The 16,098-nt window shown below is 36.6% G+C and overlaps 1 protein-coding gene and 1 long non-coding RNA gene across 2 annotated transcripts in view; one reads left to right on the top strand and one right to left on the bottom strand.

Moving 5' to 3' along the window:
• Positions 1–3,553: 3,553 nt before the first annotated feature.
• Positions 3,554–12,897, bottom strand: LOC136246950 (uncharacterized). The gene is made up of 3 exons (XR_010696940.1): positions 12,671–12,897; positions 8,128–8,264; positions 3,554–3,669 (listed from the first exon to the last, which is right to left on the bottom strand). It is a non-coding gene; the product is annotated as an uncharacterized lncRNA (long non-coding RNA).
• LOC136246949 (methylmalonate-semialdehyde/malonate-semialdehyde dehydrogenase [acylating], mitochondrial-like) overlaps positions 12,898–16,098 on the top strand; it is a 19,825-nt gene continuing 16,624 nt past the window's right edge. The window contains exons 1-5 of the mRNA XM_066038552.1: positions 12,898–13,037; positions 13,130–13,177; positions 14,396–14,473; positions 15,078–15,239; positions 15,824–15,902. Of these exons, the coding sequence (XP_065894624.1) occupies positions 13,005–13,037; positions 13,130–13,177; positions 14,396–14,473; positions 15,078–15,239; positions 15,824–15,902 (400 nt within the window). The 5' untranslated portion in view covers positions 12,898–13,004. The remainder of the gene's footprint in view (positions 13,038–13,129; positions 13,178–14,395; positions 14,474–15,077; positions 15,240–15,823; positions 15,903–16,098) is intronic.

Below are 16,098 nucleotides of genomic sequence, written 5' to 3'. Positions count from 1 at the left end.
GGACAGATCTCCCAACCCAATAACAAAGAGAAAAAAGGTCTGGCCACAGACACAGAAACACACACAGAGTGACTACTTAGGCAACCCCAAACTACAGTACCAATACCATTTTATGATCAGTGAAATCATACAAACACAAAGTGTGCATGTGCCGGCTGTAGCTGTCAACAAGTTGCGAATCATTGCCTGCTCTATTATGCCAGACCCATTAACATTACACAATTTATATTTTTGCAGCCTAATCCCTAAGCTGATCACCTGTAAGTCGTGGTAGATTGTAAAGTTAACGGGACCAACTTCTTTTTTTTTTCCTGCCACGTACATTATTGAAAGTTTAAAATGAATGCACCCAGGAATCAGTAAAGTAAAGTTCGTGCAAAAGTAGGCTAACATGCGATCCCATAACTCACATCCTGAAAGCTCAGTTCCTGCTTCCGTAGATCTATGCTGCTTCATTATGTCCATGTCGCGAGCCACGAGGTCATCAGGCGCACAGTAAAATATAATCAATCAAGCGCCTACCTTGGCGCCTACGTATAAGCGCTTATGGACTCACGCCGTGGGTGAACGTGTTAACGATAGCCTAGCTAATCTATGCTAATCTTAGGATTTATGACCTGCTGCATAGGAATAAGAAATCTCAGTTTGTGTGTGTGTGTGTGGATTATCGTCGATACATAATAATATTCCCAGCACTATAGCTAGAGGGTGTGGCTCATATTACCCACACCGGCTGTGTATAATTGTTATTATCATTGTTATCAAGTCTACCAGTTGGGCACTGGAGGGTTTGCACAGAAGGCAGAGCCTGCAATTGTTATTGTTATTAAAGCTGTAAAGCTTTACAATGACCAGCAATTATAATTCCCTGAAATTAGGTTAGGTAATCCTAAGGCTGCAGCACATGTTGCTGTCAGACCTTCAGTGCTGGTCACTGTAAAGTGCTAATAATAAATACTTTAGGTTTAAGGAAGAAAATCCATCCCTCCTGGAGGAAGACTGAGTGTGGCCCCGACTAGACATTGGGTGACCTGCAGTTCGAATTCTGGGGCTAGAGGGATTTTTTTCCTTACTTTGGCCCCTTTTCTGTTACACCTTTTCAGTCAGTCAGTAAGTCAAGTCATTAGGTGTAGGTCTAAGTCCCTGAAATTAGGTTAGGTAATCCTAAGGCTGCAGCACGTGTTGCTGTCAGACCTTTAGTGCTGGTCACTGTAAGGTGCTAATAATAATAAATAATTATTTCTTACCGACAAGTTTCCCAGGAGTGACATCAAGCTCAAGTCAGTTGTATCCTAACTCCACTGTGTAATTTAATTTATGCCTAAAATCCCTTCCACATCCCCAAAATACAAGCAAAACTTATACAAGATCTCCACAGAACAATCACTGAATCAAATACAAAATACTCTAATAGAACAGTCATCAGAATCCTCCACCGTATGATCTTGAGTTAAGCACCAGGACATCATGCTTTTTTTATTTCACCTAGTTATTATGCTAACTACATGCTGCAGTACTCAAAAACCTTATCACTTTTAATGCTGAAAATTATGCTCATGTAAATTTAATAACTGTCGGTAACAGTTGAGAGTCATAATGACATTGTTTTCCATAGAAAATTATACATTTGGCAGCTCTACATTGATATTCCCTTTTCATCTAATAAAAAATTATAATATATATTATGTTTCTGACTCCCTGTATTTACAGGTTTTAAGCCTTCTCACAGGTCTCTAGTGGGATAGTATTCAGAGTATAGAATCTGTTATATTCATTTAAGCAAGTTAGGTTTAATCCATGGAATTTTCACAAGACCTCCCACTATGCTAGCATTATGTTTGATGTTTCAGTGCACCTGTTATGCTAAAAATTGTGCCAGAACAATAGGCTGGTGCCTAGTATGAGCATGAAAACTAGCATGGCACATTTAGCTTATAGCTAGCCTGCTAGGAATATTTTGCAAATAAAATGCATGTGGTCCCTTGCATACTGCATAACTACCATCCTTTAAGTGATGTGTAACTGATCCCTACAACTCTTGTAAATACAGATCACTTAGAAAAGATAATTAATTAGCTACTAAGATTTAGATATTTGTGCACAAAACTGCTCTACAAAAAATTCTGTATGTCCTGAAACATTTGGAAAACAGCCACAATAGTCTCTATATACACAAAAGAGAAGTAAAATTAATCATATAGTTATTACACACCATTTCACTTATTAACTATGAGCACATTATCTATTCTAACAACTCAGAGCACTTATTAAGCGCACATAATTATGATGTGATGAACAATACAGTTTCAGTAACCATAGAAGTTGTGAGTCCCAGCTAACCAACACAGTCCATGATTTTGTAAGCTACCTTAATGATGGAGGACAATGTGGTGAGCTCCTGTATTTTTGGACTTCAGGAAAGCATTTGATAAGGTGCTTCACTTAATGATTATTCCATAAGCTCTCATTGTAGTAGTAGAGGTCCTCTCTTACTATGCATGGATTAAAGGATAACAAATCAATCACAACAGGTCATTTTAGATACTAAGGAGAGCTATTCTGCCAATATACTATCTGGTGTTCTGCAAGGCACCGTCTTGGCACCTTTACTGTTTATTACATGTGAATGATCTCCTTGACTGTGTACATAACAGGATAAAATTATACGTTGATGAAATCTTGTTGTATTCAGCTATCCATTCTGTAGCAAACTGTGTCTGTCTGCAAGAAGATCTAAATCTGTTAAGCTAATGGTCTGTCACCAGGGACCTGGATGGTTTATGGACTTTAACCCTGTCAAGTGTGAATTCACATATCACACTGAACTATACCACATGCTTCATTGGCAACTCTATCATTAAGCAGGTAACTCATAGTAAGTACCTAGAAGTGAGAGAAAAGCTGAAATGGAATGAACACTTCCTTGCCATTACTAACAAAGCTAGACAAGTTAATGCCTTCTTACGTCGAAACTTCTAGTGTCATGTCAAATGTTACCTGTCACAGTACTAAACAATGGTCCACCCTATTATTGAATTTGCATCATCTATTTGGGGCCCTTACACCATTTTAAACATAAACAGACTACAAAGTATCCAGAGATCTGCAGCAGATTCTGTTTCAATAAGTATTCTTGAACAAGTAGTGTTACTACCATGTTGAACTTACTTTCACTCAAGGAAAGAAGACTTCGAAGCAAAAGCATTATAATGATGCACAAAATATTATACCCACCTGCTAATACATATCCAGCTACCATTCATTGAGAAGAGGATATTTTACCAACTGCTTACAAGAATTGATGCTTTTAAGTTTCCATTTTCCCCCACTGTAATTAAAATTTGAAGCACTTTACCGCCGCCCCCCCTTTCCATATATCCCACCACTTTTGTAAAAAAATGTAGATAGCTACATACAGCTGTACAATGTAACACACCTGTGAACTATAATCTGTATCGCTACATGTAAAAATTTAATACCTTCAGCTTCTAGGTGGATGTGACCCACAGACCCTGCTCAATGTATCTACTATCCTGTTGCAGTCCCCCCCCCCCCCCCCCATCTTTGCCAAATCCTGAATCCACCACTGCACACTCTTGGCTTGTATTCTCCACCTGCTACTGCCCCTGATTTATTCCATCAATTTTGGCTGCAAAATTAGGGGCATAGCTATAATAGACACATACGTAGCAGTGAGCAAATGCTGACATAGCCAACAGGTGCAGCTATGCAAAGTGTAAAGTATAAGGAATTGAAAAGCAGAAATACTCTTACAGAATATAGTCACCTACAATTCTAGTGTATGTATGAATTATAGAAAATAGTGTTTCTTAATCACCCAGGACACAAATACTGTGCATCACACCAGTTCAAACCATAGATGGACTAGATTGGCAATTAATTATACCAAAATAAAAACCCCAGTAATTGCAGAAGGAAGCCAACCTGGCAGTCATAACAGAGGTTCAACATGTTTCCATGGGATTATCAGTTACATCTCATAAGAATTTGAGAGTGTAAAATGCAAGATTATATTAAGTGCCAGGACTATGCATGTAGTACAGTAGTTGCAACTAAACCATTATGTAACTCACACAAGTAATATTAGGGCTTTATCATAAAAGATATACAAACTGTTTATATCTTTATATCTCAGCAGGTCAGTTAACAGGGGCGGATCCAGGGGGGTTCAAAGGGTTCCATGGAACCTCCCTTTTGAAAGAGCCTCTCTTACTCGAGATACTCTAATAGAGCAGTCACAGTAGTTTTTTGAGGAGCAGTGTAGCGAGCTATGTATCTAGTTGCTATAAATAAGGAAATGTAGTTTGTGATGGCATCTATGGTGAGGGGCAGCTATTGTCAGCAGGTGATGACCTTTTTTTTTTTTGATCTTCAACTTACAGCTAGGCTGAAGTTGCAATTCCAAAGTGGAACCCCCCCCCTTTTAAAAGTCTGGATCCGCCCCTGGTTAATGCACTGATTTTGATAGCCCACTTACTGACCATGGTCAAAAACTCACTGTGGTTGTCACTTATTAAGAAAACACATTAGAATATCCATTAATTAAGGCAGATGTCATAATTACATTTACCATTGTAAATTTGGCACACAATTCACCTAGTTGTTATTGAAAATTTTAAACTACCATCACAGCCATTTTTGCCTGCCATTTTTTCACTCTAGCCACAGTTTTTTTTGCAGTTGCTTTTGTTTAGATATCACTATGAGTCTTTTTGTAATAATTGCAAGCCACCGTAAGCTGGCTTTAGGGCTTCATTTTATCCTTACTACAGGAATAAGACAAAGCTTCTCTATGTATATTTGTGTGTATATTTTGTGTCTAATTAAAATATTTCTATATTAATTAAAGCTGAACAAAATGATTCATAAATATGTATGTAGCTAATAAGGTGACATGTTACATAACTGAATCCTGTATAGGGTGTTACATAACTCAAGGGTGACTTTTACGTGGCTGAATGCTCTACAGTTTTACCCAATTGTATAGAACTATCTGCTGGATAACCTGTATTACTAACTGACTCCCCACTGAATGACTAGTAACATAATATTATAGACTTATTACATTTGTACCTGAATTTTCTACACTATAAAAGGTGAATTGTTTGCAGTTGAACTCTCTACAGGGTGATTTGTTCAATTCTCTACAGGGTGACTTGTTTCTAGTTGATCTCTCTACAGGACCTTATAGCTGTACTCTCTAACAAAAGGCTTTGCAAAGCTTTCTACACTTTGCACTAATAAATAATGTAGGGTGATAAGGGTTAATTAATTAATTAATTAAATTAAATCATTCTAGTTTACTTCTTAATTGGGCTAACTTACCAGGTATTTGTTTTTAATCCTCTGAAGGTTGAGATAGAACAGCCATGTATTTTAATACGGTATCAGACAGTTACAGTGATTGAAACTAATAATGACAACATGATTGCACCAATATTTGAAAACACCAAGAGCTCGATTAAAGTACATAGTCTCCATAGTACAATCATTACATACAACGGGCAAACATAGTTTGTAATCGTATTGTTGATTTATGTAGTTGGTCCAGGACTTTTGCTATATACAGTTATAATTTCGTGTTCTTGTTTACCAATGAAAGTTACAGCAATAACCACATGTTACAATGGCATATTTACACAAATATTTTGAATCATAAAATGACAAGTGAAATGAAAGATTAGAAATTTTACATTTGAGTAAGGAGCACAGATATAGTGATGAAACAAGAGAGGTCATCTACATCTGCAGCTATATTAGCTGACATTTAATTCCTACTTTGCCCTGTTAATAGTATAGCTATGACTACAGGGGCGGATCTAGGATTTATAAAAGGGGGGAGGGGGGCTAACTCAAGGTACTAATCTCTTGGGTAGAGGTGTGCGAATCGCATGCTGGAACTAGGGGGGTCTGGGGGCATGCCCCCCCCCAGGAAAATTTTGAAAAATAGATGCTAAAATACTGCAATTTGGAGACATTTCCACATAAAATTCATAATATTTTCTGCCTGTAGATATTTTATATACTGCCTTTAGATTATAGGTATGGCTCTCTGACTCTGAAGTATGTTACTAATGGAAAAGTTTGGGTAGGTACAGGCAACCAAGTACATGATGCACCCCTCTCACAATTGCACAACACTGAATAGGTGCATGTTAGAATAATAATATGTTGAAAGTGGAAACTTTTGACATTTGAACAATACAAGATTGAATCTGAGATCATTTTCAATGGAAATTGTGTACCTGAATTAAGTATTGTCATACATATTAACTACGTACACAAGTAGATGAATGAAGCCCTTTAAACAGACCAATGCACTTCATTGTATGTATAGGTGCAGGCAGATTTGGAAAAATTCCACAACAGAACCAACTACATGTTTCCAGTGAATGTTCTATTAGAGTAGTTAGCTGACTGCTCTATTAGAGTATCTCGATCTTGTACACCTCCAATGTAGTCTGGCGGCGCCCGCCCCTTCGCATTGAGTAAGGGTCTGGTATGCTTAGTATCACCGAGTTGTTCTGGAGGAATTTAATTTGAATGTAATGACGTAACGAAAATGGCTTTAACGGAAGTGCCTCACCCAAAACTGTGGCAGAGATATTGAACTTTCTTCTCCTTTACATAGGCGAAAGTGGATTGGTCTACTTTTATAAAAGACACATGTCTCCCTACCTAGGAAATCAGAGCGTAACATGGTTTTTTCGCGTATCAAACAAGGCGAAAATCCCTTCCCGATATAACACTTTCTTCTCTTTGTTCTTTATTAGCTAACTCCTTTTGTTTCTTCAGTACTGTTAGGGCATTTGATTCCTTCTTTTGACGTAACATACACAAAAATGCGCTGATTAAACGTGGAGCGTTCTGATTGGTTGCACCAGTTTTTGGTAATCCGGTACAACTCCACTATACTAAGCATACCAGACCCTTACTCTATGCGAAGGGGCGGGCGCCGCCAGACTACCTCCAATGCTGATCCGGGTCCTTGTTGCATAAACTTTAGCATAAATCCACTGATAATACCTTGGAAAAATGTTTATAAGGTGGTTTTATGAGTATTTGTATTATTAGTGATCATATATGCTAAGACAAAATTTCATTATAATACTCAGCATATTGATCAAGTAAAGCCTAAATATGATGGGGGGGGGGGGGCTTCAGCCCCCAAAGCCCCCCCCCCCCCCCCCCCCGATCCGCCCCTGGACTAAAGTAGGGATTAATGTCAACTAGTATAGCTGCAGGATTACACCTTAACATTTATAGGGAAACAGCACTCGTTACAGCAGGAATAATTATTATTAGCAGCTTCAGCATTCTACATTTTCAATCGACAAGAAAAGTATAACTCAAGATTACTGAAGAATCCACAAAGGCCGGGGGATAGGATTTCATCAAAAATCCATTCTATTTCATCATTAATAGTTGGTTGAATTAGGTATTTGTTCTTAGAGACATACATGTTTATTGTTTATGTGAGGATTTTGTACAATGTGCAAACTTACACCATATTTGGTAAGCGTAGCCACAAGCCGTGGCCATCATTTATATACTACAGTTGCTGTGGTATACCAGCTATAGTATCAGAGTAGAGCAAGTTTCATCTTCAGTTCTTCACTACAGGTTAGGTCCGTATATTACAAGTTTTGTTGATGCTCAGTAAATATATAGACAGATTACAAATTAAAGCTTTACTCTTAGGGATATGTGTAGTTCACCGTATTTCTAATACAATAATTGAAAGAAATGTGACTACTGTATTATGTATAACTGTTGAAGCACAGGCTAGCAGTTAAGCAAGCAACTAAGTAATCAAGCACACTAATAGCAAACAATGGCAAAAAGTCACGAGTTGCTCTTTGCGGCCTTCTTCAGCAGACTTATCCTTGACTACCCAATGAAGGTGATTACATGTATTTGTGAACAAAAGTAGTGGCAGACAAAAATCACACACACACACACGCACACACACACGCACGCACGCACACACACACACACACACACACACACACCTTTTTGAAAAAAAGATGCAGACAGGAAATAAAAGGCCTAAGGCACACATGTTCCTATGGATACATATACATGAAATTGATATGGAGAAAATACCCTGACCGCCTGGCAGACTCCTGTAAGTGTTCGAGCATTAATCAGATGGCTGCAAGTTCAAGCTACGGTCCAGTCATTGATTTTTTTCTCCTTTCTCCACCTTTTCAAACTCAGTTTGTGTAGCAATTTTAAACAGGCTGTAAATAAAATTTTTAAAAAAAATGTATGTACATGTATTGCTCTACCCCACCATAAAGATATGTTAGATTGAGATGCTCTTATATATAGCTGTACATATCAGTGGTGGGCATGTGTAAATTTTTGCAGGTTTTGCTTTGTCAAAATTTAAGAGATTTGGATGTACAACTGTATATAAATAAAAGCAATTAGGTAAGCATGGTAACACATGTACAGCTGTACTATTAGCTGTATATAATAGTGCTTAATACATACTTATTTATTTGTTCATCCCCTGAAATTGGAAATGACTGTTCTATTAGAGTATTTTGAGTACAAGTGTATAATTTATTAGATTATTTCAACAGAACTCTGTATAAAAATGTATGGGCTCCAGTTGAGCTTATAATTTTTGGAGAAAAATATTTGCAAAAATCATACTATCTGTTGAGCAGCATAGCTAGCAAAAATGAGAAATTTGTGCAGTTAATATGAAACTTTGCACATTGTTCCTACCTACCATGAGTGTATATTGAGATATGGAGCCTTTGCAGATTTGATCTTTGGTGTCCTCTACAGACAACAGTTCATTTTATGCTTACCTTTGTCTATATAATTATCACCTATACAACACTCAATTTGTTCAATCTAGGTGCCAAATTGAAGATCGTTATCCAATACACAAGCTGATACTTGTTGCAAGTTCATAGCATATTCCATTTCAAAGTTATGGTAATTTTTACTAGCACATATAAATTCAACTGCCCACACAATTACACTCTTCTACATTCTTTGTTTGCCACTCAATAGTTATATAATTATATTTTAAACTAACCATGAACACCACAGGTTACATAAAATGCATGGGTGGGGCATGGTGGTATGTACCCTCCTCTCTTGTGGTACATAGTTAAACAAAAGCTCATAATTATACGTACGTATGATTGCTCTATCAATAGTTCTAACTACAATGGGGGTTCTGTATTAGTTCATTCGGGGGAGGGGTGCTTTTTTACCTAACAAAATCCTTAAATTGTAAATCAAAATCTCAGTGAATACGTGAACAACAACTGTAATATTGAATGAAATACATGACATGAGTATTTTGTCAAGTACAGTAGCCCAGAACTAATATATAATACAGCATGAGATTACTTCTCGTCATTCTCAGGTACTTGAGAGGTCATTCTCAGGTACCTGAGAATGCACCTGGGGGATTCTAAAATATCCTGGGTGTATGGCATTCCCCCATATGTGTAAACTAGCTATGAACACAAAGATCGTTACATTATCATCCCTCCTTACTCCCGTTGTGGTTTCCCTTAAGTCCTTTCCTGGATGAAGGTCTGACTGATAGTGCTGTTTCAAAAACCTGTATGCTAAATTTTTATTGCTGTAAAGCTTTGGAAAGTACATTTTGTGAAGTCATTTTTTAGCTATTATACTTACAAACATGGAACACATTTTGCTATACAGATCCAAATACAAATTGTTAACCCCTGGATATCTTAGATAAAGGGTGTAATTAGTTACGTGGGCAGTTGAATTTATGTGTATGAATTTTCTGTAGTAAAAATTACCATAACTTTGAAATGGAATATGCTTTGGTATGGTCATAAAGAAGACGACAACCATTTAATTGAGGAATGGCAAAGCGCAGAAGGCACACATTTGTCAGAATTACACTTAAAAGCACATCACGTCAAAACTTGTTATTGGAATTTGTCATCTAATAAAAACAACACAACACTGAATTTCACCCTTAGTTCTTTGAATTTATGCATTGAAACAACCAAAAACATAATCTATGTCCTTTTTGCAGCCTTAGCCTGGTTGAACTAGTCGATTGAAAAACCTCATCGACAGCCATTTTCCCTTTCCCTATACAAAATACATGTAGCTATTTTACACAATACATAGCATTAGTAGTATAATCTCTACAGCACACCATGCAACAAAAGAAAGCCCTTGAATTGCTCTATACAATGCCACCCGAACTTTTGTTGTAATGTTACCATAGTAACAATTATTCACTGTTGATTACAACATAATATGTTCTCCATACATAACTCCATTGAAAATTTTATACTAGGTTGGAAGTACAACCTGTTATCCTCAACCAAATTAGCTAAACTCAATGTGTTGGAGCTTACTGAATAAAGAATCTACCCAAACTGAGTGCTTAATTGGTTATTTTATAGAGTTGCATTACAAAAGTGCCAAAAAAAAACGGATTTTTTAAAGTGCATTAGGCCACACCTATTTGAAAAATTGATGCTTGGATTTATTTTACAATGAAATGGGTTGCTCGGTAGGCAAAAAACAAACAAACAAACACACAAACAAACAAACAAACAAACAAAAAACAGCTAACTAACTAGTTTAGACATGTTTATGATTTATGATTACAAGCCATAATTATACTATTTCAAAATAGATCAGTAAGTCACATTAAAGAAACATTTAGCTGTATGATAACTAGTTCAAAAAGCACTGATGTCACTATTGGTATAGCAATAAACATGCCGGTTTTAAGTTATCTATGCTTACAGATAGCTAGCATGATATCTGAAATCAAAATTGTACCAATTAACTGCTCTATTAAAGTATCTTGATCTTTTGAAGCAATCACAATAATAATTCACGTGAGCCTTTTTTTCTATGCAAATCAGGTCGGTCAGGTCTGAGCAACAACCATTCCAGTAGGTATGGCTTTAGTATGTTCTCAATTTCACCATACAAGACCCTCTCCTGTGGCATCGATATTTTTGGACAATCTTTTCCACACTAACTGCAGTCACATGATATAACCAAATCCTTTCATATTTTATATTTGGAGGTTATAGTCATAGGCCTTCACAATAGTTATCGAGATAAGATATCATCTAGATATCATAAGACTTATCGAGATAAGGATGATAGGTTTATTAATCTAAATTATTTCCATACCGGCCTGATGGTGTAGGTACCGTATAGCCTAAATATTTCGAGGGGAAAATATTTCGAGGTTGAGCAATGTTGCTAAAAATAAAAATTTTTATACACTCCTAAAATGTATTAGACTATATGGAGGTCTAAATATTTCGAGGGTAAAATTTTCGCTGATAACACCCAAAACCGCGAAATTTTATTATTCTTTATTTATTTTAACTGCTTTTTAATGCAGGCAAGGCCTGCATTAAACCTTGCCTGCATTAAAGGTCTGTGTGCAACTGGTGCCCACAGCCAGAAAAAGTATACGTACAACTTACATTTACAATTGAATGTATAAAAATTAAGTTAGCTGGCTAAAGTTATTACACACATTTACATTTGATATATAGTTGAACTATCCTATAATTTTAAAACTTGCATGTGTATTTAATAATAAACTTACTTACATAAGTACTTATTTTAAGAGAGAGCAAGAAAAAAAATTAATTACTGCTGAAGTTTGGTGGGTGAGGAGACTTGGAGCAGGCACTATAAAGGCAAACAAAGTGCAGGCTGTGAGGATTGTCAGAGTCAAAATTGTTTGTAAAATGCTGCCAGAAGATCTTGAGTAACTGTGATTTAATGGTGGAAAAAGGTTGATTTAAGTCAAGTATTGGTAGACTGTTGTAGGTTCTTGGTAATCTGTTAAAGTAGAAGTTACTTTGTTTGTTGGATGATGTAAAATTGTGGTGAAGCTTGTTGCTGGTGGAGGATCTGGTAGGATTGTGGCAAAAGTTGACATAGTTACTGATATTGAAATGATTAGATGGATGCTGGATTGATTTTACGAAGAAGAGTATGTCATAAAGATCATAGATAGGTGTACATCAGTAGTAGCATGTTAAGTTTGATAAGACGTGTTTTGTAATCGGTTACATAGTCATTTAGAATAAATTTGGTTGCCTGGTGTTGGATTCTTTCTAAAGTAGAGATGTCGCAAATAAGGTAAGGGTGCCATAAAGGAGAACAGTAAAGTAGTTGTGATTGAACTAATGCTAAATACAAAGTTTTTTTGGTTGGAATGTCAACTAAGTGGCTGAAGGTACGTCTCACTAGTCCAAGGGTTCTATAGGCTTTAGCTGATATATGGTTATAATGATTTTTCCAAGATAAATCAGTTGATAAATGACAGGTCATGGTGAGTACTACTAGTTTTGATTATAGTGTCGTCTATATTTCCCCCCTCGAAATATTTAGGCTATACGGTACCTCCAACTCTCCTACCACTTGGGAACTGAACAGTGTTAAGATTAACATTTTTCACTTTATGTAGTCGTTAAATTGCAATTTGCTCACTTTACTAGTTACAATATTGGCAGCTCACTAAAATAAATAATTGTTTCAGTTATCGAGATATGTTAGATAATTGAGATAAGTTCAAAGGAAATATCGAGATATGTCTAAATTAGTCATTGCACACCTTTACATAGTAATAAGAAAAATTTACACTTACCCTTCAGAATTGATTCCTATCTGAACTCTTTTATTCCCCCAGAATGAGATTAGATTGTGGAATTCTCTTTCTAATCATGTTGTAGGAGAAACTGACAATATTGACACTTTTAAATCTTACGTAAGTTTAGTTACTAGATAATCATGTACTTTATAGGTCTTGTACATTACACAATATAATTTCTTTACTGACGATCACGATGTTGTGCACCAATCGGGATTTTCGTGTTCGATTGTGGTATGAAGTAGGTTAGCGCCACTGGAAATTTGTTCATTCTACAGGCGCTTTGAATCGGAGCGTAATTGATTGACCTTTTCTTCTAGGTTTGAACAGTATGTTAGGCTGGAAATCTTCTAGAGCCGTTCAGGTGAGGGACTGTGTGTAAACCTTTATTGGAGCTTTATACTATAACGGGCGCATATGAAGTTGCTGTATTAAACAAAACTTTTTTCCATTTAGAGGCTATCATTTGTTGGCCGCCGGTACGCAAGATGTTTCGCGTCATCAGTAAGTTTAGTACACGTGGTTTACCAGACTGAACTATATTCGATTTGTTTAGCACGCACGCATAATAATGTACCTTACAGTGTCACCATAGATCTATGGTGTCACGCTCCACGTACAATATACACATGACAATAATATATACAAAATCCCTAGGTAAACAACTTAGTAGGCTGTCCCCAGGGTTGGGAAATTTGTCATCTGCTTTTGAAAATCTCCAATACCTTGCCCGACCTGGGATAGTACGGTTGGGGCGTGACTTTGATAGGTGCATAAATATCTGGTTGTATTATGTTTGTGTTGTGTTTATTTGTACACTATAGTACTGTGTTAGTTGTGACGAGTGTATTGAGGCTTTTATGTTGTATGTATAAAGGTCTTTCGGAAATCTGAGAATGCATACAGTATATTTACGGATTACTGCTACGTAATGTCAATGCAGCCACGATAATTTATGGGCTACTGGGCATGTAAACCATTGAGTGTTCTATTTGCATCCCATTGGCTGATGAGCAGGTATATTGTTCGCAGCAGGGAGGGAGTCTGATAGTTCCAGCTTTTAAATTGTGGCTTGTAGAGTGAATCACATTTGGCTTGGAACTGCTTAGCAGAAAATTTTCTTCAAACTATATCCCTAGTTGGGCTTTGTTTACAATACTGAATAACTTACAACCTTCAATTCACTTTGTCTTTAAACACCCTCTAGCAACCATTAATTAAAAAGTCATACCAATTTCTTTACCTGTGGTTGTAAATTAAGCGTAACAATAGTTTCACTCAATTTCTGATAAATCTCTTAAATTCTCGTGGCAATTCGTAAATAAATGCATGTCTCAGATTTTTTTAATGACTTCTATAGTGGCTATTATACTGTGTTGTTTCATGGGGTTGCTAGGGACAAGAAGAACAGGTGCATGGTGGATCTTCATAGACACTTTGTACAGCTGTGCATTTAATTTTTGGAGATGGTTGATCATTGTTGATAAATATACAGCAATGGCTGGTTAATGAAACAAGAATGTGTAAGGCTTTTGTTAATTGTGCCTTCAACTCTGCATCCAAGTGCACACATGCTGTTTATACCATTTTTGCTTTTTTAAAAACTTATTCTCCCAAAACTTGTAGAACTGACTTCATTGTGCCTAAAGGTAATCTACCATACCTTTTCCTTCCCACCCCCACACAAAAGAAAAAAATTTCATTTTTTTTACTGTTCACTAGCCGGACACAACCAAAATGTTTATCAATGGAAAGTTTGTGGAGTCCAAGACAGACACCTGGATTGATCTACATAATCCGGTAAGAGACAGCGATATGGCTATATACTAGTATGTGTGCATACAGTGTGTAAATGTACAGGGCTACAGCATCTATTTACATCCAAGTGTTTATTTTGTGCTAGTTTCATGCTATCAAATCAATATACTGCTGGGATCATAACTTTAGCATAAAACAATTTTATGCAAGCAGTGATTTAACATGATGAGCATTAATTGTGGTATCAAATTAATAAAGCTACATATTTGCATTCATGGGAAACTTCAGAAAAAAAAGAAATTCTGTGAGGAGTAGTGTAAAACGCCCTTTCATCCATTGAAATGCCAGAGTGTCAAAGAGTGATAAAAGTTGAGTTGCATGGCTACAAAAAGCTCAGACAAATGAAACCTTGAAAATGCTTCATGTCATGTGTCAGAATGGAAATGCAGAATCATAAGTCAATTTATAAGTACACTCACCTGAAACAATTATCATTGTTTCATTGCCTGATAGACATATTGAATGCCAAATCTGAAATATGTAGGAAATAGATAGTCATGCTTTTATACGTATATGGTACAAACACAGGAATATGTACCTACACTGTAAGAGCTGCTGTTATAAGTTTTCTAATGTTGTGTGACAGGCTACCAATGAGGTGATCAGCAGAGTACCATGTAGTACACAGAAGGAGATGAATAGTGCTGTGAAGGCTGCTGAGGATGCTTTCCCTGCTTGGAGTAACACGTCGGTGATGAGCAGGCAACGAGTGATGTTTAACCTCCAACATCTGATCAGGGAAAATATGGTGGGTTGATAATGTACATGTGTGTATGTGTACAATGGAACCCTTGGAACTTTGATAATTGGAACATTTGTCCATGGTCTCATTTGTAATATTGCTGGGCGGCTCCTTTGATCTGAGGTGTGAAAGTATTGCATGGACAGTTAAAACATAGTCTTTGCCAACTGTTTCTAGTTTTAGATGAGGTTCTGGTCAGGTTACCCACACTTGTACCTGTGAAACATAGTGTAGTTTAATATTCTAGTTCTGCCCCTTACCTCTGTCAACTCTTAGCACCACATAAGTAACGCAAGTTGAAAACTGCAGAAACTGTTAAATCAAAAGGCAAATATAAACACAGTGTACTTAGTAACTACAGTAGGTGTCACAAGTTTCCACAACACTAAAGTTTAAAGGTGAACTGATAAACAGGAAGGCACCTACAGTATATACCCACAAACATTTTAATGGTGGGCACGTTGTGTAGGTACATTTGATGGATTACTCTGTATATTTAACAACTTGTGAAGATGGCTGGTACAGCAAGTGTATATACGTATACTGAACATGTTTACAGTACAGTATAACCTATGTTGTGTATTTTATAGGATGAGCTGGCTCAGTCAATCACAAGGGAACAAGGAAAAACTTTGGCAGATGCTGTAGGAGATGTGACTCGTGGACTACGTGAGTGTTTATATGTTTCTATGAAATTGTCATGAAGTTTGAGATTGATTTTCAACATAGAATGAAGACACGTATAGTAATAATTTCGCTATAAAATTTAGTTACAGTATGGCTACTGCTGTATCATTGCAGATTTGTTTTAGTAGCAATAAAATGTAGATGCTATACTAGAAAACACAAATTCTTATATGTCCCT

This window comes from Dysidea avara, chromosome 2, assembly GCF_963678975.1.
Source record: "Dysidea avara chromosome 2, odDysAvar1.4, whole genome shotgun sequence".
Classification (NCBI taxonomy): domain Eukaryota; kingdom Metazoa; phylum Porifera; class Demospongiae; order Dictyoceratida; family Dysideidae; genus Dysidea; species Dysidea avara.
This window is presented reverse-complemented; position numbering and strand designations above follow the sequence as displayed.